This window comes from Dasypus novemcinctus, chromosome 21 (genome assembly GCF_030445035.2).
Source record: "Dasypus novemcinctus isolate mDasNov1 chromosome 21, mDasNov1.1.hap2, whole genome shotgun sequence".
Classification (NCBI taxonomy): domain Eukaryota; kingdom Metazoa; phylum Chordata; class Mammalia; order Cingulata; family Dasypodidae; genus Dasypus; species Dasypus novemcinctus.
Genome location: NC_080693.1, coordinates 57,449,459 through 57,470,825, shown reverse-complemented (window position 1 = coordinate 57,470,825; position 21,367 = coordinate 57,449,459). Strand labels below are relative to the sequence as shown.

The 21,367-nt window shown below is 52.2% G+C and overlaps 3 protein-coding genes and 1 long non-coding RNA gene across 6 annotated transcripts; 2 read left to right on the top strand and 2 right to left on the bottom strand.

Moving 5' to 3' along the window:
* Positions 1 to 5,065: 5,065 nt before the first annotated feature.
* Positions 5,066 to 10,773, bottom strand: MRPL10 (mitochondrial ribosomal protein L10). The gene is made up of 5 exons (XM_004451271.5): positions 10,633 to 10,773; positions 8,639 to 8,808; positions 6,578 to 6,742; positions 6,183 to 6,327; positions 5,066 to 5,367 (listed from the first exon to the last, which is right to left on the bottom strand). Exons 1-5 carry the CDS (start codon positions 10,682 to 10,684, stop codon positions 5,111 to 5,113), a joined length of 789 nt encoding a protein of 262 aa, XP_004451328.2. The 5' UTR covers positions 10,685 to 10,773; the 3' UTR covers positions 5,066 to 5,110.
* A 39-nt stretch (positions 10,774 to 10,812) lies between these two features.
* On the top strand, positions 10,813 to 15,692 carry LRRC46 (leucine rich repeat containing 46). The gene is made up of 9 exons (XM_058284092.2): positions 10,813 to 10,983; positions 11,091 to 11,165; positions 11,262 to 11,367; positions 12,719 to 12,827; positions 13,694 to 13,740; positions 13,996 to 14,105; positions 14,329 to 14,398; positions 14,736 to 14,884; positions 15,205 to 15,692. The coding sequence occupies exons 2-9, from the start codon at positions 11,156 to 11,158 to the stop codon at positions 15,573 to 15,575; spliced, it is 972 nt and encodes a 323-aa protein (XP_058140075.1). The 5' UTR covers positions 10,813 to 10,983; positions 11,091 to 11,155; the 3' UTR covers positions 15,576 to 15,692.
* A 544-nt stretch (positions 15,693 to 16,236) lies between these two features.
* SCRN2 (secernin 2) lies at positions 16,237 to 19,829 on the bottom strand. Of its 3 annotated transcripts, none has more exons than XM_058284085.2 (8): positions 19,759 to 19,829; positions 19,243 to 19,410; positions 18,796 to 18,983; positions 18,032 to 18,231; positions 17,385 to 17,600; positions 17,077 to 17,242; positions 16,796 to 16,976; positions 16,237 to 16,521 (listed from the first exon to the last, which is right to left on the bottom strand). In XM_058284085.2, the coding sequence occupies exons 2-8, from the start codon at positions 19,408 to 19,410 to the stop codon at positions 16,363 to 16,365; spliced, it is 1,278 nt and encodes a 425-aa protein (XP_058140068.1). In that variant the 5' UTR covers positions 19,759 to 19,829; the 3' UTR covers positions 16,237 to 16,362. The 3 variants fall into 3 exon arrangements, with proteins under 3 accessions (XP_058140068.1, XP_071066726.1, XP_071066725.1); XM_071210625.1 differs by lacking the exon at positions 19,759 to 19,829 and adding an exon at positions 19,590 to 19,710 and having other exon boundaries at positions 17,996 to 18,231; XM_071210624.1 differs by lacking the exon at positions 19,759 to 19,829 and adding an exon at positions 19,555 to 19,689 and having other exon boundaries at positions 17,996 to 18,231.
* Positions 18,892 to 20,525, top strand: LOC131275038 (uncharacterized). The gene is made up of 3 exons (XR_009182446.2): positions 18,892 to 18,983; positions 19,243 to 20,054; positions 20,297 to 20,525. It is a non-coding gene; the product is annotated as an uncharacterized lncRNA (long non-coding RNA).
* Positions 20,526 to 21,367: the final 842 nt, after the last annotated feature.

The window sequence follows — 21,367 nt, the reverse complement described above, 5'->3', positions numbered from 1 at the left end:
GGCGCCGCTCAGCTCTGCCCCCCTGCTCCCCGGAGGACTCAGGACGAAGTGGACTCCCCCAGCACCCATCAGGCCTGGGAGTGGGAGCACGGTCCCCACCGGGAACTGTTCCAGATAGAGCAGAGCAGGCTGGGGAGCTCCTGGCCCAAAGCCAAAGGTGGTAAAAGGTTTATTTGGAATAGCTCGGCCACAGCCCCAATTAATGCCCAAGACCATTTCCTTACTAATCCTCGATTCTCATTTTAAATCTGAAAAAAGACTGCAAAATTTGGAGCCAGCAAAGGTATCAGGTTGACAGGGAAGGGACAGGTGCCCCCCTGGGACCACAGCAGGCAGCGCCAGGAGCAGGCAGCAGTGCAGTCAAAGCAGGAGCGGAAGGGCCAGTGGCCCCACACTGAAGTAGTTAATCGGTGGTGACAGCTGATGGGGTCAGGACCCATTTGGGGGGCTGAAGTGCCTGTGCACTAAGACAAATCCCCAGAGCCAGCTAAGTCTCTGACCAGCAGCCAGTGGCTGTTTAAGGCTAGCTGGAGCCAACTCTGGTACCCTCACCTCCCTTCCTGAGTGCCTTTGCCTTTCTGCTGGAGGGCCGAGTCCAGTTGCTCAACTCCAATTAAAAGAAAGCTCTTGAGAAAATCGGAAACACATTCGAACTCATGCAGGACAGGCTCCAGGGGCAGTAAAGCAGCTTTCTGGAAAGGGTCTTAGCAATGGGGCCTCAGGCACTGCCAGCTGGAGAAGGATGCCACACAAGGTTCTTCTTTGGTCCCAGAAATTATGTAAGCCACCTCCACCCCACCCCCCAGCCTTATCCCCACACTTCCCCTGGTTTACCCATAAGGCTCTTACACATCTCAGGGGACATGTGCTCTCTGCTCTCTATTCAGAACCTCGGCACAGCCACTGCCACCCCTGGAGGAGGTGTTGTGAACACCTGGCAGGGTTCTGGGAGACAGGAGAGTCACTAAGCAGCACTGGCTAGACCTGCTCTGGCACCTAGGAGCCTCAAGAGCTTTTTTTTTTTTAGGAGGTACCGGGGATTGAATCCAGGACCTTGTACATGGGAAGCAGGTGCTCAACTACTGAGCTACACCTGCCATCCACTCCCCAATGAGAATTGTTGTTGTTTTTTTTCATTCATTTTGTTTTTAGGAGGTACCAGGGACCAAACCTGGGACCCTATATATGGGTATCACAGGCGTTCAACCACTTGAGCTACATCTGCTCCCCTCAAGAGCCTTTTGAGTCACTTCATATGAACTGAGCATCCCTGGGCATATGACACAGAGCTGGGCACTGTGGGAAACTGATCCTGGACCAAGCCATGGAAAAGTTGCTATGGATCACTGCCAAAGTGGTGTGTGTCCAAGGCTGAGGTGGCAGTGGCATTGTTCAAAGTCCAGGAAGGACGCTGAACAGCCCTCCCCAGATCACCCATATTGGAGCAGAACATGCTCCAATCAAGGACAATGAGGGGCTCCTAGTTTCGCATCCTATTTTTCATTAGACTAGGAGCTTCCGGTTCCCCATATTTGGATGAGGTATCTTAGTTGGGAGACCCCAGAAACCCCCATTAAGAGAACTCTATTGATACCCCAATTTACTTTTACTTTATTTTTCTAAATTAGTATGTATTCTATATCTAACTTTTAAACCCATCACTATATTCCATTTTACTATTAATGGAACCTGGCAATATATTAGGTTTCATTTTTAAAGAAGTTTCAGACTGCAGAGAGGTTCAACTATGGCAGAGGAGGAACACTGATGTGGGGTGTTATTGATAGGTTGGGAGGGAGTTCTCCAGGGCATATATACAGGGTACATAAAAATGTTTGGATATTTTCATAGTGGTTTCAGTTACAAACAACTGAGGGAGTGCTGAGTTCCTAGCCAGGGGAGCTCTATCACATTCCCCAATGGAACAGCAACAATCCCCCAAAAGCAATGGCAAAGACAAATAAAGACAGATGGTCCAACAATGAGCCCTTGATACTGATGGCTATGATTATGAGCCTGTGTGCCTGAAATACGAACTAGGTCTAGAGCTGCAGGGTGCCTAAGAGTTCCCTCCTGAGAGCCTCCATGTTGCTCAAATGTGGCCGTTCTCTAAGCCAAACTCAGCATGTAAATGCATTACCTGCCCCCCAGTGTGGGACATGACTCCTGGGGATGGCCTCCCTGGCACCGAGGGATTACTACCAAGCACCAGCTGATAATGTAACTAGAGAAAGACCTTGAATGAAAAGGTCAACTCAGACCAGCAGAATATCTCAGCCTACATGTAATATCAGGTGTTAAAAACTGCTTTATGACTTTTGATTAAAAGGGGGAAATGGAAAGGACAAATGAGTTTATATGGCTATGAATCTCCAAAAAAGAGGTGGGAGGTCATCAGAGGGTTAATGTTTACACATGCCTCAACAGGGTCCCAGAGACAGCCAAAGTAGATAGAAGCCCAGGTACTGGTTCTCCTGAGTGTGGCTACAGAGACCTACAGGTTCAACGATCATGGCAGATGGCTCTGGAGTTCAGTGCCATGTCAGTTGGCCCTACTTTGGAGTTTGTGTTCCTGAGTGTGATGGAGATGGACTCAGACATGACCTTTCTACACATGCCTCTTCTGTTACTTTTACTGGACCTGTGGTTGGCGCTGGGGTTGGTGCATACTCAGGACACCTGAATCTCTGGACTGTCCATATGACAGCCAGGCCCTGAGCCTCAGCAGACTTGCAACTCCTACCATCTGGGTTATTGGACTTACCCTGGCCAGTTAACAGGGAGGTGAAGGGCAACCACCACACCAGAGAGCCAAGAGTGCCTACAACTGCAAGCAGAATTGCATCCATCATCCATGTGGAATCTAAGTCCACTCTTGATATAGAGGAGGAGTGGACATAACCATCCCAGGATCCACAGGATGGAGGAATAGAGTATGGATTAGAGTGGACTTACTGACATTCTACTATGGAACTATTGTGATTAGTAATGGAAGAAATTGTAGCATTGATGTGGAAAAAGTGGCCACAGTAGCTGCTGAGGGTAGGGAGAAGGAAGAAGAGATATGATGTGGGGGTATTTTCAGGACTTGGGAGTTGTCCTGGGTGGTACTGCAGGGACAGATGCTGGACATTGTATGTCCTGCCATGGCCCACTGGGTGGACTGGGGGAAGAGTGTAAACTACAATGTAAGCCACTATCCACGTGGTGCAGCAGTGCTCCAAAATATATTCACCAAATGCAATGAATGTGCCACGATGATGAAACAGGTTGATGTGGGAGGAGTAGGGTGAGGGGGGTGGGGGGTATATAAGGATCTCCTATTTTTTTTAATGTAACATTTAAAAAAGTAATAAAGGAAAAAAAAGAGAACCCTAGTTGGGAACAGATGTGGCTAAGGCAGTTGAGCTCCCACCTCCCACATGGGAAGTCCCAGGTTCAGTTCCTAGAACCTCCTGAAAAGAAACAAATAAGTTAAATAAAACAAAAACAACTCAGGGAAGCCAATGTGGCTCAGTGGGTGAGCACCAGCTTCCCACATATGAGGTCCTGGGTTCAATCTCCAGCCCCAGTGCCTCAAAAAGGAGAACCTGGTTTACCCCCAGCCCTTAGTTCATTCAGCACCATTTGAGACACATAAGCTACTGTGCAAAGCTGCCTTCAAAAGGACAAGCACCTAAGATATGCCATTTGTGGGAAGAGGTATTGGGAGGTGACTGATTTGATCAAGGGAATGGTGACCCTGAGAATAAACCTGCAGGGAGGATAACCAACCTAACAGTGAATAAAAGGAATTTCACTTTATCAAGAACAGTGCCCCCAATCTTTTTCATAACATGGCACACCGCATGGGCAGAGAATTCACATCCGAGCATCCCTGAGACCACTGCTGGTACCCTAGAGGAAGCACTATTGTAGAAATTCAGGCTGTGGTCTTCAGAGGAAGACAAATCCTGGCTCAAGTTCCTGTTCTGCCACTTCCTAACTGCATGACCTTTTGCAGGATATTTAACTGAAAAGGGACAGCAAGGAGAGGAAAAAGGCATGAATTACATGTAAAGTGCTTAGCACAGTGCCTGACCTGCAGCAGGCTCTCACCAGATGCCATTCTTTCCACTACTTCTCAGTTGAGCTCTTGTAGAAGACTGAGCCCAAGAGGGGCTAGGTTGGGGCAGGGAGATGCAGGCAGCAGGGATGGTGAACGAGGAGGCAGAGGGCAATATACTCATCTTTTCAGATTCTCTCTGTAGCAGTTTGATATTATTGATGAATTCCAAAAAGATACATTAATGTTTGTAAAATTATGTTTTCCTCTGGACATATTAGATTATATTGGATTCATAGGTTTCCTTGATTACATAATCATGTAAATCTCTTATGCCAGTAGGGCATTCCACTGCCAGTGGAAGCCAGGTAACAAATGCTCACAGATAAAAGGCATGGCAAAGGACAGAGTTGAGGGCTTTTAATGTTGGAGTTTTGATGTTGGAGTTTGATGCTGAAGCTGGAGCCCCAGGAAGAGAGAGACAGAGCCATTCATCTGATGGTCTACAGTTGACCCTGTGGAGAGAGGCAAAGTCTAGAGAGCCTCATGGTCTACAGCTGACCTTGTGGAGAGAACAGAGGAGCTGAGCCCAGAGGAACCCAGGAAGCCTGAACCCTGGCAGATGTCAGCAGCCGTCTTGCTCCAACACGTGAAAACAGACTTTGGTGAGGGAAGTAACTTATGCTTTATGGCCTGGTATCTGTAAGCTCCTACCCCAAATAAATACCCTTTATAAAAACCAACCAATTTCTGGTATTTTGCATCAGCACCCCTTTGGCTGACTAATACACTCTCCCTTGGACCTGAGAGCTGAAACAGACTTTTCTCCTATCAGGTTCCAAATTGGGAAAATGAAGGACAGATACAGTGATGAACAGCCTCCATCCTGAAATGGAATCCCTCTGCATTTCAGAGAGGCCCTGTAATCCAAAGGGATCACTGCCAGTGGAAGTCAGGTAACAACTGCTACTCTCCCACCCCAAGGTCTTCCCCATCTCTGAAGGAGGACAATGCAACCAGTAGGGTCAGAGTGTATTTACAGACAGGGCTGGGTACAATGGGTGGCTAAGAGTCCGGAACAGGGTCAGGAGGACCTGTTTTCCCACTCGCTGGCACAACGGAGTCCCCCTCACGCTGCTGTCTGACGTACTGGTCCAACAGGGCAGTCAGCTGGAGGGGCTGGTGCTGAAGGAGGGACTGGGTCTGGGCCATCAGGAGGGTGAGCCCTCCCACCAGCTCCCCCTGTGCCAAAGCCAGGCTGGGAAGCTTGGAGTAGTTGATGAAGCCCTGCCTGCTGAGGATGGTGTCATCAATGCAGCCACCTGGAAGACGACAGGGTTAGCCATGATCCCAGCAGATTCATCACATCACCTTCCCCACAAACACCTTTTTATCTCTGAAAATGCTATTCCAACCCTAGGAATATGATCTCCATTACCCTTTCCCACCTCCTAGTCTTCCCTGGACTACTGGTTGCTACTTGCCCCCAGCCTGCTCTCATTCTCCTTAGGATCAATCCCCTCCCCTCCTTCCTACCTCTTCTTTCAGAACACCTTTAATCCACCTGGCCTCAACCCCCAGTCAGTGTTTCCCAGACTTTCTTGAATATAAGAATCATGGAGGTGGGTGGGGCTTATTATAAACAGATTCCTGGGACTCCAAAGGGACCCATTAAATCTGAATTTCCAAGAGAGATACCCAGTATTTTCTACAGAATAAGTACTTATGGTGATTCTTAGCACCAGGGGAGCCTGGGAATCACTCTCCCTTAAAGCTCTGTATTTGGGCTATTTCATCCAAATATCTTCATCTGTGTGAACTGCAGCACCAACTACAACCATTTAGATTCAGAGTGTCTGCCCTCCCTCTCCCCACAGAGCCCATTTCATCATCCATGTTCTCTAGGCCTTCCTGCACTGCAGAGGTGGCCTGAGGTAGTAAGACACACAGGTGTCGAAGTGACCCCATCAGCCCTCCATAAATGGTGCTGCTGACTTAGGCCCCAGTAAGAAATGACGTTCCCTCCAAGGACATCCATGGTTTTACCCAGACAGGCCTAGCACCTGGCACCAGGCTGCTGCAGCACCTACTCCACTTCCTCTCTGCCCCCACCTGGCAGGGAGGGGTGCCTGCTCACCTAGCAGTGGCAGGAAAGGCACGCCCCTCAGGATTCGCACCATCTCCTTGACCCTGGGCTCTTCACTGACCAGCAGCATGTTATGCCCCACAAAAAGGGGCAGCAGGTTTTGGTATTTGGAATCCTCCAGGAAGGGCTTCAGGACCTGGAATGGCAGGGAAAGAATGGCTTATTGGGGAAGAGTGGGAAAAAGAGCGTCTTACTGTGGTCACAGGGACATTAGGATAAGGGGGCAGGCCAAGGGCTCCTCAGCCCCTAACTGCAGTTTAGGTAGCAGAGACTAGAGAGTTGCTTATGGAGGGGAGGAGTCCAAGATGCCATAGATCGGGGACGGATGCTGAAGTCTGAGTCTGGAGAGGGAACACAGCAACAATGCCAAAAGGCCCACTCCCTACCTGGCTGGGGAAGACCTTCATCAAGATCTTGTATTTCCGCAGCTGGTGCCGCAGAAGCAGCTTGTCCTCTGCACTCAGAGCCACATTCTGGCAGACAGCTATCATTCGGTTGTCTCGGAAAACTGCTGCTATCTCCCGTCGGAGGAGCCGGATGAGGCCTGTCTCCTAGAGTCAGAAAGGGGACACGAGGTGCGTCTTCTCCTTGCACTGCTCCCCCCCTCCCTCAGGAAGAGGTGTTGAGGAGAGTGGATGTAGTTCAAGTGGGTGAGCACCTGCTTCCCATATACGAGGTCCCGAGTTCAATAGCTGGTACCTCCCCAAAACAAACAAATAACAAATAAGCGGGGAAAAAAACAACTCATTGGGGAGCAGATGTAGCTCAGTGGTTAAGTGCCTGCTTCCCATGTATGAGGTCCTAAGTTCAATCCCCAGTACCTCCTTAAAAAAAAAAAAGGAATAGGTGTCGAGGCTTCCAGCAATGCCCAAGTGTGAGAAACACCAGGGAATGGGTAGAAGAGCTGAGCTCCTGACTCTTAGAGACATGCTCTATCTCTGATGCTAACCTTTTCATTTTCATTAAATAATCGCAGTCGTTAGAGCAGTATTTTTCAAACCTGAGAACATTTGGTCCTCCTGAAAAGGTCAGCAGCCTGCTCCAGTCAATGTTATTTGACAATAATGTTACCAAAATTACTTCAATTATCCCTGTGACACTATATTCATGTTGAATTATTTTATCTATTAGAAATAAAAGCCAACTCTTTTGTAGCATTAAAGCAAAATCGAGACATTTTATAGAACATGACTTCATTTTCTTAAGTCAGTGTTTCTCGAAGTTGAGAAGTTCTGGACCCGAAAATATATTCACAGAACTTCATCAACACTGATTTGGAGATTTTTTCCCCAAAATAATGATCCCTGAAAAACACAGGCTCTTTGTGGAATTCCATGAAAATATTTATATAAACCAGTTAAAAGGGAAAATTCACTTTTATGCAAAATCTAAATTCTAGATCTGCCCTGTTCAATAAAGTAGCCACTAGCCAAATATGGTTATTTACAGTTAAATTAATTAAAATTAAATACAATTCAAATTCAGTTCCTTAGTCACACTAGCCTCATTTCACATGCTCGATAGTTTAGTGACTACCATACCTGATATGCAGATATAGAACATTTTCATCATTCCATTCCATAAAGTTCTATTGTATGGGCTGCTTTAGATTCTTGGATAGTTATAAGGTAGTACATACTATCAGCTTAAGAAAAAAATATGTGGTAGAAAAACTTAACTGGGAAAATTCTACCTAGTGACTTTAGTTTTGTTTGAACTGGGGAGGAGATACTGTCGATCACTTTTAGCTGGGCAAGGGTAAAATCCTGCTGAAAGAGTCCCAGCCACTGAAACATAGCACTGCTCTACAGGCTGACCCTCCAGGCTCATTTAAGATAGCTCTTTGTTTTCACATTGTCTTTCCATTAGTCCTCGAGAAATCTCTGCCAAATGACCCCTCATCACTTCCATCAGTGTTTGACATCTGACCTAATCCTTCAGGCTGCAGGTGCTACTCAGCTGCCCACATTCTAACCTGTATCAGGAAAGGACAACTAACTAGTCCTTAAGCATTAGACTACCAGAAAATGATAATTTATTTGATACTTACAATAAGAGGAACCACCATTAAAGCTACAAATTCTTCAATGGTCTTTCTGTTCTTTTTTTTTAAGGACATAAAAGCTCTATCATTCCTCCAGAAAAATCTGGAAGCTTTTCCTTTTAGAACAAGAGACATACTCTCCTCTAACCCTCCTGTTTTCTCACTTACCTTTTTGGAGACTAGTAAAGAACATGAGCCCCTTCCAGTCCATGAGCCCAAAAACCAAAGCAAAATCAAATGGAGACTTCATTTTCAAGTAACTGGACCATAAGGTCAAAGTGGAGAAGTGAAGTAATGATGTGAATGACTGTGGCCTAAAGCCTCCTTTGCATGGCCATGGGGACGAGATCATTTTAACCAACCATCCCACCATCATGTGATGTGAACCCATTCTCCTCCTTACCTCCTGGGGTGGGCTGGGAGGAGATGGCAGGCATCTTGGGTTGATAGCAGGTTTGGGGGGAATATACTGTGTCAGAGCCATCAGCTTCTGCCGCTCAAAGTGCATCACACGACGGTGGCGGGTAACAGCCTTGGAGCCGTAACGGACAGTCTGGAGAGCGGGGAGCCGACCTGGAAGGGGAGATGGCAGTGTGGGTAAGATGCAGGCTCTTGGAGGCTCAAATCTACTACTGATGGAAGAAAAGCACACTCTCTTGGTAGAGACAACCATGGCTCACAGAATTAGACTCAGCATAAGAGTGGGACAATGAATTGTCTCCCAGATCCTGAATGCCCAAGCCTTCTCTTTTCTTTTAGGCTTGATCCTCTGAGGCTCCCATTTCTCTAGTTCTTCTTTATGTATAGATGGGAGGAAAAATGAAAACAAAGAAGGAAGTATTTTGAACACAATTTAAAGGGGGGGATGGGGTGGAGCAAGTTTTTCTTAAATGGCCAGATAGTATTTAGTTTAGGCTTAGGTGCCAAACAGTCTATGTGGCAACTCTGCCACTGCAATGTGAAAGCAGCCCTAGACAATATGTAAACAAATGAATGTGGCTATTTTGTAAATAAAACTTTATTTACAAAAACCGGTGGCCACCTCAGCCATAGTTTGCCAACTCTTTTTTAAGCCGGTGGTTCTCAAAATGTGTGATCACTGACTAGCCAAATTAGTATTACCTGGGAACTTGTGAGAAATGGAAATCCTTAAGTCCCTCCTTACATCTAACAAATCAAAAACATTGGGGCCCAGCAAACTGTCTTAACAAGCTTCCCTGGTGATGCTGATGCATGCTAAAGTTTGAAAACCACTGCTCTAAGTGCTGTTCTGAAGTCTGCACCCATGATTTAAAGCAAAAGGAAAAACTTCACACCACTCTCCAGATCCCTCAAGCAAATCAAAAGATCCTCTCTTTTTTCCTCCTTTTTTCGTTTATAGGTATAGGCAGGAGAGCACCCTTCAAAGGACAAGTAAAGCCCTAAGCCAAGTGGACCTTCACACATGGCCAAGGCTGGTGTCCTCCTTTCAGTCCTTGCCCTGGCATGGGACCCAGGAAAGATTCAGTTGGAAGGTGGCTCTAACACAGAGAGCATGGAGAGTTCTGGGTTAAAAGGTTTTACTGCCAGGGGCCATAAAACATAACTGTTATGAGTACAGGCTTTGGAGTCAGATGGTACTGAATTCTAATTTCTCTTCTGCCCTTTACTAGCGTAACTTTGACTGGTCACTCGAATGGTCTTAAGTTCAGTTTCCTCATGTGTAAAAGAGCAAACAAAAATGTCATCCTGGTCAGGTGTATTAAGATTTAACTGCACAAACATATGTAAAGCATTTATCCCAATGTCTGGCTTGTATTCAGGGCTCAAAATCATTCACTAAACAAACACCAACTGCATGCCTACTAATGTGAGGCACCATGCCACCTGCTGGTTAGGAAGCCTGAACACGGGTCTGCCCTTATGGCGGCTACAGTCTAATAGAGTCAAGTCTATAAACAGATGCAAAACTACAGACCGTTAATTGGGACCAAGAGGTCCACCCTCCGGTGTAAAATAGAGATTAACAAGGGAAACCGGCTTTGAAGAGGGTGGCGAGAGAGGGCCTGAGGCGGTGACCCTTAGGCCTAGACCTTAAGAATCAGAAGGAGGCGTAGCACAAAGGTGGAGGGGAAGAAAGTGGTCCAAGCAAAGGACATTCTGGGGGCAAGAGCTGGGTGGGTTAAAGGAACTCAAAGAAGGCGGGAGCACTGGGGCGTAGAGTAAATACTGCTGCTGCTGCTTCTGGAGTCCAAGGTAGGGTAAGAGAGCCAGAGATTTAGGTGGCATCAGGGATTACCGAGAGTTGGCTGGGGTCAGAGATTATGGTAAGGGATCAGTAGTAGAGGAAATGGGAGGGGAGACGAAAACTAGAGAATGCCGGTCGGACCGCGCCGTGAGGACTGGGAGGCTCCTTACCTGCCTGGGGCAGGAGTCCCCCTCGGAGATTCCCAGCCACGGCCGCAGCCATCTCTGCAAGAAGAATGGACGGGAGCCGAGGGCAGACGGAAGGAGCTAAGGATTGTGGGTCGGCGAGCCCTAGAGCCGGAGACAGTGGGCGGATCCACCGGCTGGAGCAGTAGTCCGCATGCGCTGAGCCGGGCGCCAGCGGGCCCGTCCTTCCCCCTCCCCTCGCCTGGCGTCCAGCTTCCTAGCAACGACTCCAGAACAGTTGGAGCTGTGCTTTTCACGCACCACCCTCTACCCCAAATCCCGTTTACTGGCCGCAAAGACCCTCTACCCCCGTCAAATCCCAGACCTTGCACTTCGGTTTGCTTTTGTTTTCACAAACTTGCTCTGAATCATCCCCTTCCCCTTGTTCCCCAAGTCCCTGAGCTTCTCTCTCCTCATACCATCCTGGGTTCCGCCATCCCTAGGGCCCGTCCAAGCCGCTCGGTCCTGCTTCGTTCCTCGCCCGCCCAGGCCAGCAGCCTTTTGGATCATGCCTGGACGTGAGTAGGAAAGTGGGATGGCGGGTAGAGCGGTTGGACAACAGTGGGGTCAAGCCTCCAAGAAGGAGGGAGTGTGACAGATTCATCTTTTCACAGCTAAGCTTGCCCAGAGTTCAGAGAAAGGGGACGTCTGCATTACCGAAGCCCTTATCATTAAGCGGAACTTGACCTTCCCCGAAGACGAGGATCTGTCAGAAAAGATGTGAGTGCGTGAGGGAAGAAACGGGTGCTGGAAGGATGAAACACACAGGATGACTAGTCCCCAGGCTGAACTGATTTTTCAACTCATCTATGTCTCCCCCTTTACTTACACCACATATCCAATTAGCAGTAATGCCCAACTGAATTTCTCTCCTTACAGTCGTTCTATCTCTGTTCTTTTTCACTATCCACGTTTCGCTCTCTTAGATAAGACTGTCATCACCTCTCAACAGAACCATTGCAACAAACTCCTAATTAGTCTCCCTGCCCCCAACCCAGCTTCCCCATACTGTGGTCAAATTGATCCTTGCAAAAGACAGATCAGATCAGGCTCTTCCTAATAGAACCCTCCTTGACTCCACAGTGCCTCCAGAATAACATCCAAATGTCTTAGCATGAGTTGGCCTCTGCTACCTTTGCAGCCTTATCTCATGCCACTCTCCAAGTGTGCAATTCCTCTAAGATGCCATCCATGCTCTCACACCTTAGCCCCCTACCACTGAGGTGGTTCAGGGCCCAGCAGCACTGGCTTTGCCTGGGAGCTGCTTAGAAACGAAGACCCTTGGGCCCACCCCAGACCTACTGAATGAGAAACTGTATTTTAACAATACTCCAGGGGATTCACGGGCACATTAAAGTTTGAGAAGGGCTGGATTAGTACATACTATTCCTTCTGCTTGGAACAAGCCCTCTCCCCTTCCCCCTTCCACCTTGCCTGCTAATTCCTACTCATCTGTCACCTCTTCTAGGAAGCATATCCTGATCCCCTTACCTGGACTCAGAGCATACCCCATGTACTTCCTTAGTCCCTTGTTCTTGCCTCTGTCATCTGCTTGTCATGTATTTGGCCATTTCCCTAATAGTAACAGTAAGGGTTTCTGTCATTTGTCTCTAGTAGGCACTCAGTAAATGTTACAGCATTACTGACTGGATAGTTGGAACAAGTGGTATCCCCTCCATGGGCCACTTAAAAGGGCAGTGAGGAAGGGTCTTATTGCAGAGATTGTTCCATCTCTGTCCCAACCCTTACCACCATTACCAAGCTGGCCTGAAGCTTCTCTTGCCTCTGAATCTCTCCAGGAACCATAAGCTGCCACCACCCAGTCTCCCAGGCAGAAGGCCCTTGCTCCTCTCTTACTCTGTTCCTTCTCAGTGCTCCTGACAGAGGTCCAGGTCTCCAAGTCAACCCAGTTTCATGATCTGGACACCACCTTATGTCAAGAGGCTCCTCCTAATACCTGGTCAAAATCACTCAGCCATTTGCCCCTCCTTGAAACACCTTCCCTCCTCCCCTCTCCCAATTTCCCTGCTAAGAGACCACAGAAATGGAGTCCCTACCCATCTTCTCCCAGGTTTCACACTCTTGCTGAACTGCAGACTGTCCGCCTAGACCGGGAGGGGATTACTGCTATCAGGAACTTAGAGGGCCTCCAGAATCTTCACAGCCTCTACCTGCAAATGGTAACTTCTTGCCCCCCACTCTTCCACCCCCACCCCCCAGTGTAGACCATGTAATGTTAAAGGAACCAACCAGGTCATCTTGTCCATTCCCTGGTCTCAGACAGGCAGACCTTCATTTAAACCGTCCCAGCTGAATCAGGAATTCTCCTGAAGTGAAAGACTGATCCCCCAAAGAGAGACCCTGAGCATGCTTGAGTCACTGTTCTTGTATCCTATACTTCTGTTCACCTGGAAGTTCTTCTTGCTGTCTGCCCTAAATCTTTCGTGTTATTTAACTGAAGCCCATTTCCTATTTTGAAGAAGAGAAAGAAGGAACTAAGCAGATTCCTCTATACCCTTCACGACTTTGAAAGCTGTTTTCTGGTAGTGGAGATGATGGTTAGTCAGTTGATCTTCAGTTTTCTCCAGGCTGAATAAACTATATTCCCTCAGCCTTTCACCACAGAAACTTTACAAATCAAATCAATATATGCTCACTCTTCCTCACTGTGCTAGGCCATACCAAGGTCTTTTCTTTTTCCCTTTGGCTCCTTGCTTTCCTTCTCTGATTCCCAGGTCACTCTTTGGTTGTAAGGTCAACCTTACTGCTTGGTTAAAGCAGTTAACCAGTAACCTTACTGCTTGGTTAAAGCAGTCACCTTTAACCAAGTTTAGCCAGCCCCAAGTTTACACTCTTAACTAACGACCAGGAGAAAGTAAATCACTCCAAGGTAGTGACTACCATTTCCAAATAGTGGGGTGCTCATTCCCAAAATGCTACATCCCCAGCCACAAGGGGAGACATGGTTTGGGGCCTCTGTCCCCTGAAAGGGCTCCTCCACCCAGCTGACCTCAGCTGGTTTCTCCACCTTGGCTTCTTTCTGCAGAATAAGATCCAGCAAATAGAGAACCTGACCTGTGTCCCCTCCCTGCGGTATGTGGTGCCAGGGCTCAGGCAGGGTGGGGGTGGGGAGGCCTGGAAACACCCCGAGAAACTGGCTCAGACTCCTCCAAGCCTGGCTCCTTGTCAGCTGGGGACCCAGCAAGCCTCACTCTGCCTCCTCGCCCCAGAAGGCCGTGTGGTTCCCACTCGCCACCCAGTCGCCAAACCTAGGTGCCTGCTGCCCCCCTCTTCCTCTAGCTTCTCTGCCACTCAGCTCTGGCTCTGCCCCACTCCCGTCCCCTACAGCTTCCTGTCACTGGCAGGAAACCGCATCAAGCAGGTGGAAAACCTCCGCGAACTTCCGCACCTCCAGCTTCTGGACCTTTCTGAAAACCTGATAGAAACGCTGAAGCAGGGTATGGATACCCTCACTCTGGCTCAGTGAATAAGCCCCACGTGGGGCCCTCTTCCTTTCTGCCTCCACGTCCGTGGGCGTGCATTAGCCACGCTCTCCCACACACACCCACTTCACCCTCCATGGGTCCCAGGAGCTGTGTAAAGAGGTAGTGGCTGCAGGAGCTTTGGGCTGGAAGATGGGTATGACATTTCCTCCCCCTCTCCCCCCTCCCGCGTGTGCAGATGAGTTCCCCCAGAGCCTTCTCATCCTCAACCTGACCGGAAACCCCTGCACCAAGAAGGATGGCTACAGGTGCGGAGGAAGTGAGGGCAGGGGCTCAACCGGGGGTGATGGCCGAGCTCCACCACTTTCCATGCAGGCTCCCTCACAGCCCGCAAACCGGGGGTGGCCGTCCACGACACCGTCTCCTCCCCCAGCACAGCTCCAGTCGGCCCCTCTTTCCTCTCCCCTCCTGTAACTCCACAAGGACCCAACCCTTAGCACTTTGGGGCTGGCCACAGGCCCTCCCTCCTGGCCTGCGAGCTACCGCTCTTTGAGGTAGGGTGCTGGGGCTTGGGGCTTGGCATCATCCCAGGCTCCACACGCAGGGACACCCTCCTGGGTAGCCTCCCCTCTTCCTGCTTTGCAGGGAGCTGGTGACCAAAGCCCTGCCTCTGCTCCTGGACCTGGACGGGCAGCCTGTGCTGGAGCGCTGGACCTCGGACGAGGAGGACAAAGCCTCAGGCGATGAGGATGACGAGTTCCCGGAGCTGAGTGGCCCATTCTGCTCAGAGCAAGGTGGCTGCTTTCCAAGGCTTACAGCCTCCTCAGGGCCCACCCCTGCCCTGTGGGGGTGGGGGACTAAGGGGGTGGTGGTGTCTGCCAAGCCCAGATCAGCATCTGGGTCAGAGGTGCTGGGGAATGCTGCCAGGGGAGGTCAGTCCTGGGCAGGCGGGAGACTCCTCCCCCAGGCCGGCCTCAGGCGCCTCCCCATGAGGGATGGCAGGGGGTGGTTTGCACAGGGGGCCCAGCTGGGCCTTCTCCTTCAGCCCAGGGGCCCCCTGCTGAGCCGGGGGCCCCCTCCACCACCCACCCTCCTGCTTCCCCCGCCACCACAGGTTTCCTCCAGGAGCTGGAGGAGGAGATGAGCCAGCACAGGGAGCACAGGCAGCAGGCAGCCCTGGAGGAGCACCTTCTGAGGATGGGGATGGAGCCCGCCCTCACTCACCTCCCCCTGCTGCCTGGGGAGCCCATGGCCGGGGACAGTAGCCTTCCTGTCACCCCCGAGCAAGGGAAGAAGACACCCCCTGAGCCCACCTCCTCAGCACAGCCGTCCTCTGCCACCGAGAAACCTCGCGGTGTGGTTTCCTTGGGCCAGCAAAGCACTGGTCAGGCAGGGAAGGGGGCCAGAGCAGCCACGGGCCCCAAGGCCTCCCTGGCTGGGACCCCCAGCACAACCAAAACCACAACCAAGAGAGTCAGGAAATGAAATGCCGCCTGGCCCTGTCGCAAAGCCCCAGGAACAAGCGGGAGAATACACCCCTTGTCCTCCCAGCCCTCGCCTGGGGCAGGAGCACATCTCCAATAAAGTGCCTCTGGGCCTCGACTATGTATTTCAGGTCATCTAGGGGCATCTCGGGGGAGGCAACTAGAAAAGGCACCAGGAAACAGCGGCAGAAAACGCAGGGCCTGAAAGAGCAGCCTGATTCTAAAGAGGAGCTTTCTAATCTTTCAGGACATACCCAAAGACCTGGTACACCCCCCCACCCCCCCACAACCCTCAGCTTCCCGGCTCCCACGAGGGCAGGAGGCACGCACCATCTCACACTGGGCACGCCACACTGCCACCTCCTGCTGCCCTCCGGGGTCAAGGCCAGCGACCAAAACCTGTGGTTCTCTTTCTCCCCAGACGGTGGCCACCTGGTGTGCTAAGCATTCCTTTCAATGTACACACACACCCCCACCCCTGGGAGAGAAGCCCCCACCTCCCGCTCAGGCCACCTCCCGCTCAGGCCCCCTCCACAACCTTCACCGTCCAGACACAAGCATTCGCTGCCCAGCAGGGTCACCAAGGGCTGTGCCGCCAGCTCAGGGCTGCCCTTTGCCCTCACTTGGCTCTCCCACCCCGTCTGGACCTGGGACAAGTCAGAGAACAAGAAAACAGAACACATTTATTAAGGCCCAGGCAAGCTGGCCACTCGGGGCAGGCTGAGGGGTGCACAGAGATGGCGCTGAGCCCGCTGTCCGGCCCAGGCGCCCTGCCCCACCCCACAGGCTTAGGCGTACAGCTGGCTCTCCCGCTCCACGAAGGCCTGGAAGAGGCCGCCCGGCTGCTGGGGTGGCAGGGCCCCCTCCCTGGCCAGCAGCCCCCGCACAGCCTCCAGGCCTTCCTGCTCCAGATCCCACTGCTTCTGCCGGAGCTGCTGCCCCCGGTCCTGCCCAGGAAAGGGCACAATGAGTCCCTGGGGCAGTCTTCCCTCCCGATCAGGAAAGGGGTGTTGACTGCTCACAATAACAGGAGGGAGGACAGACCACGGGACACTCTCCTGGCCAGCTTGGCTTTGAAGGGCGGGACCCCTTCCCCAAATCTGGAGTCTCCTCTCCATTTCCCAGTTCCTGCTCATATTTCCAGGGTTCCAGTTGGGGGTGGGGAGGCGAGCCATGCCCAGGGCAGCCCCTGTTCCCTGGGAGTCACCTGCTCACATTTACCTGCTCACTCTCCATCAGCCCCAGGGCCACCTGGTGTCCACAGTAGAGGGTGTGCCTGCGATCAACCTGAGTCTGGAATCGGGGCAGGGTCCGCACAGGGTCCTGTGCTCCAAAAGTGGGGGACAGCACCTGGGGGGCCTGGGCCACCCCCACCCCAAAGATGAAAGGTTTGAACACTGACCTAACGGGGCACAAATCAAAGGACAGCGTCACATCACGTCCTGTAATCTTCCCTCGGCCGGGATGCTCTCCCCAGCCGCCCCCACCCTCATTCACCTCACCTGGAGGGGTCAGGTGTGGCTGTGAGGAAGTGGACGCAGGGCTGCGTGGGATCCCGGGGCAGGATGGACACCATGCTGGCCGTGGTGCGGAAGCCTCCAGAATCCATACAGATGCCACTCTCCTTGTTCCTGAGGATGCCCATCATCACCTCGGCCGTGATGGCCCCTGCCAGGGGAAGAGGGTGAAGGGGCCCCCAGGCAAAGGGGGGTCCTCCAACCACAGACCAAGACCCCCAAAGCTGGGGGAGTGAGGGTGCTGGCAGCGCTGCGGCCCTGCTGGCCCCGCCCCGCTCCAGTCACTGTCTGACCTTGCTGTTGCTGCAGCAGCTCCCACCCAGCCTTGAAGCGGGCCTTGGCAGCCTCCATGCGCACAGGCTGCTGGGTCAGCGAGAAGACCTGAGCGAAGTCGAAGGGGCCCTGCCCATCCCACCATCCCCGGGCCCGGGCGTAGGCCCGGAGCTCAGGGTGCTCGGCTGAGATGTCCGTGCCAATGCTCAGCTGGTTGGAGAGGTTCCGGCTCCCCTCTGCAAAGGAGATTGGGGAATCAGTCCTATTTACTCGAACTATTTTTAAGCATCTGTTTATTAAGTGCCAGGCACTGGGCGAGGTACCGAGAACTTGATAATGAAGAGATCAGACCTGCCCTTGTGGACCTCACAGTGTAAGCCTGCACCTACGGTGAGTGCGATGAAGAAGTGCCTGCCTGCATGGAAGCGGGGACTGTGAACACCCAGAGCAGTCCAGGAAGCTATCTCTGGCAAGCTGAGATGGTGTTAACCAAGTAAAACGGGGAGGAGAATTCCTGAGTGGGCCTGGATGCCCCAGTCACCCGAGAGGTTTGTGCCTGGCCCGGAGCCTCTCCCTGCCCACACCAGCCCTCCCACTCCCTTCCCAGGGCTGGTGCAGGGGGAACTTCTACCTCTTGACAGGTAGGCCCCGGGCCCAGGCCCCTTACTCTGGATCCTCTGAGCGGCCCACAGCCTCCCAGCCGTCTCCAGCACCCATGCCTCAGTGCGGTCAGCCAGCAGGAAGGTGTTGTGGTAGCAGAAAGGCGTGGGGTCCTCCCGGCAGCTGCCCCCCTGTCCATAGCGCTCCAGCAAGCCTGTGATCACACGCAGGGCTTCCTGGGCAGAGCTGCTCCGTTCCAAAGCCAGCCTGGCAAAAAGAGAGGCCCAGGGGGCAGAAGGGCAGTGGGACTGTCAAGGGCTGGAGGAAGGACAAACAACGGAAGACCCAGGGGGCAGATGGGCAGAAAAGACCCAGAGAGGTTCAACGATAAGCCCAAGTCACACAGCAAATCACTGGCCTGGTGACCTGGAAGGCTTTGTTCCTGGGGGTGGAGCCAGTGACAGTCAAGCTGTGTTCTGGGGGTTCCATAAAAACGCCTGAGACGTGGCCTCAAAAAGAGACCCCCAACCCTTCTCCAATCAGAACCACCCCACTTTTAAAAATTGGGACTCTCCATGAGATTTCATTTGAAAAAAATTTTTACCTCCAATTGAAAAAAGTTCCAAAACATTTTAAAACCACTGCCCTATTTCTGGGCCTAGGAGAGGCTAAGAGTGGCCATATCTGGGGGCTCCTAATCTGCCTGTGGGAAGGGGGTCAGGACAGAGGTGGAGGCCCCTGTGACCAGGCTGGGGAGGGAAGGTGGCCCTGGGCCAGTACTCAGGCCCAGACCCCTGCAGTGAGGGGAGACGAGGGAGGGCAGGGCCGCACCTGAGTAAGTCCATGCCCAGCAGCGCCTCCCCCTCCTCAACTGGCTCCTTGGTCCACACCGCCTCGTTGCCGATGCAGACACCATGCTCATTGGCACCCATCTCGGCCCCCCACAGCCAAGAAGGGCGGCTGAGGATCACAGCGTGCGTCTTCGGCACCTGCTCCACCTCAGTGTAAGTGCACTGGAGGTGAGGGAGGAGAAAGGGGTGGCTCAGAAAGGGCAGGCACCTACGGGTGCTGGCACCAGCACCCTGACAGTCACCTTCCACATCCCTTTGAAGAAGGCCTCATTATTCCCATTTTACAGATGAGGAAGCTCAGGTCTAGAGAGGCGACGTAACCAGCTCAAGGCCCAGGCTGTCAGCCTCCCAGACGTGGCAACAGAGGAGGAAGGTCCTAGCAGAATGCCATACCCCAAGGAGCTGGTAAGGCCTAACCCACCTGGAGCCGGCTCCCAGGGGCATGAGTGCCTCCTGGCACGAACACCACCTCCTGCACCTCATCCCGGGGTCTGTCCGAGTTCTTGGCAAAGATCACCGCTGGGATGGCCGAGGCAGGGGGCACCGAGACAAAACAGTCGCAGGAGCACGGAGTGTTAGCGGTGGACAGAGCCATCTGGGAAAAAGGTGGGGAGAGTGTGTCCCTCCCCTGCCACCTCCCCTCAACACAAACGTCCTCTCCCGACACAGAAACACAGCACTCAGGGAGGACAGGGCCGTTGGCTTCTGGACACGCAGCACCCCGCCACACTCAAAGCACCTGGAGCACAAACAGTGCCCATGCCAAGCACCCACTCTCTCCTCCAAGCCCTGGGATTGGGGATCAGCTGGCGGCGCACACTCTGCACATGGGGGCTCTGTCCCTACTGGGAGTCCTGGTCCCAAGGGTCCCTTGCTCCTACGCTTGCCTCAAGACCAGACCCCTCTGCCCGTCCCTTCTTCCCTAATACCACATGCCCCTCACTTTCTCTCTCCCCGAGATCCCCAGCTCGGTCCCGGGAGCCTCCTCCTCCGCTTGGGCTCTGGTCCTTCCCATTGGACGGAGGCTGTCTGGTGACCTGGAAGGCTTTGGTCCCGGGGGCGGAGCCGGAACCGCGCACCTGCAGTTCCGCCATTTTCCATCAGGGAGCGCCCCAGCACCACTTCTTGGAGAGGAACCGGCCTTCCAAGTCCTTCTCCGCTCCCAGCCCGTCTCGGGCGCCCCCCTCTGGCCTGAAGAAAAGCTGGGACGAATCCGCGGGGCTCATCCGGGGAGTCACTGTGAGTAGCTGGGGTGGAAAGGAGCCCACGCGACAAAGGAGGAGAGAAAAACGGGCTCATTGTCAGAGAGTGGGGGCTGCTGGGGCATCTGGAGTTTAAGGAAGAACCTGGCTACATGCATCCTGGTTTGAATACCAAAGGCGTCATCCCAAGCTGGTGGCTCCGGGGAAATAAGATATTTAAGAGTAGCCACAGTTTCAGAGGTGCAGGGTTAACTTATAATTAATGCATTTTTTAAAAAGGAACACATAGGACAGATGTGACTCAAGCAGTTGGGCACCTGCCCCCCAGTGCTTCTAAAGAAGAGGAGGGGAAACAACCAGCAGACAGACCAGGGAGCCATAAGGAGGTGGGCGGGTAAGCACACATAAGCATAATATTCACCCGACCCTAAAAAAGGCCTCTTCTGCTGCCCACAGTGTTCAAAGTCACGAGAAGGTAACTTTGAAAGGAAATGTAGAAATTTCTAGTCCCAAGAGTTTTACATGTAGTGAAACAGAAGCAGCAAAGAAAAACAAGGTTCATTTTTTCTTTTTTTATTTCTCTCCCTTTACCCCCACCCCCACCCCCCAGTTGTCTGCTCTGTGTCCATTCGCTGTGTGCTCTTCTGTGACCGCTTCTATCCTTATCAGAGGCACCAGGAATCTGTGTTTCTTTGTTGCGTCATCTTGTTGTGTCAGCTCTCTGTGTGTGTGGCGCCATTCTTGAGCAGGCTGCACTTTCTTTCGTGCTGGGCGGCTCTCATTACAGGGCGCACTCCTTGCGTGTGGGGCTCCCCTACGTGGGGGACACCCCTGCGTGGCAGGGCACTCCTTGCATGCATCAGCACTGTGCATGGGCCAGCTCCACACGGGTCAAGGAGGCCCGGGGTTTGAACCGCGGACCTCCCATGTGGTAGGCAGACGCTCTATCCACTGGGCTAAATCCACTTCCCCCAAGGTTCATTATAAACCATCTCCTTAAACCAGAATTTAAGTGAATGTCTCTCCCACCTTTTTTGCCAGTGGTGAGAGAAGTAGATTATATGTGTGGGGAGGGGAGACATCTACTTCTCCCATAGCATCCTGCTAACTAATCAGGACTGCTGTTCAGAGCCTTGGCTGTAGCCACTGTGCCTGCTGGTGATCATTCCTGAGATAGAAATGGAGGCAGGGGCTGTGGCAGCTGTGGTTTCCCCAGGAGGCAGGTGGCAGGCAGCGAGCTGGGTGGTGGCTGGAGGGACCTGCCAGGTAAGGCTGTTGTTGGAGGATCTGAAATCTGAGATATTTTCTAATTGCTTCTAGGTATGTGCATCTGATTCCCAAGAGGATGCT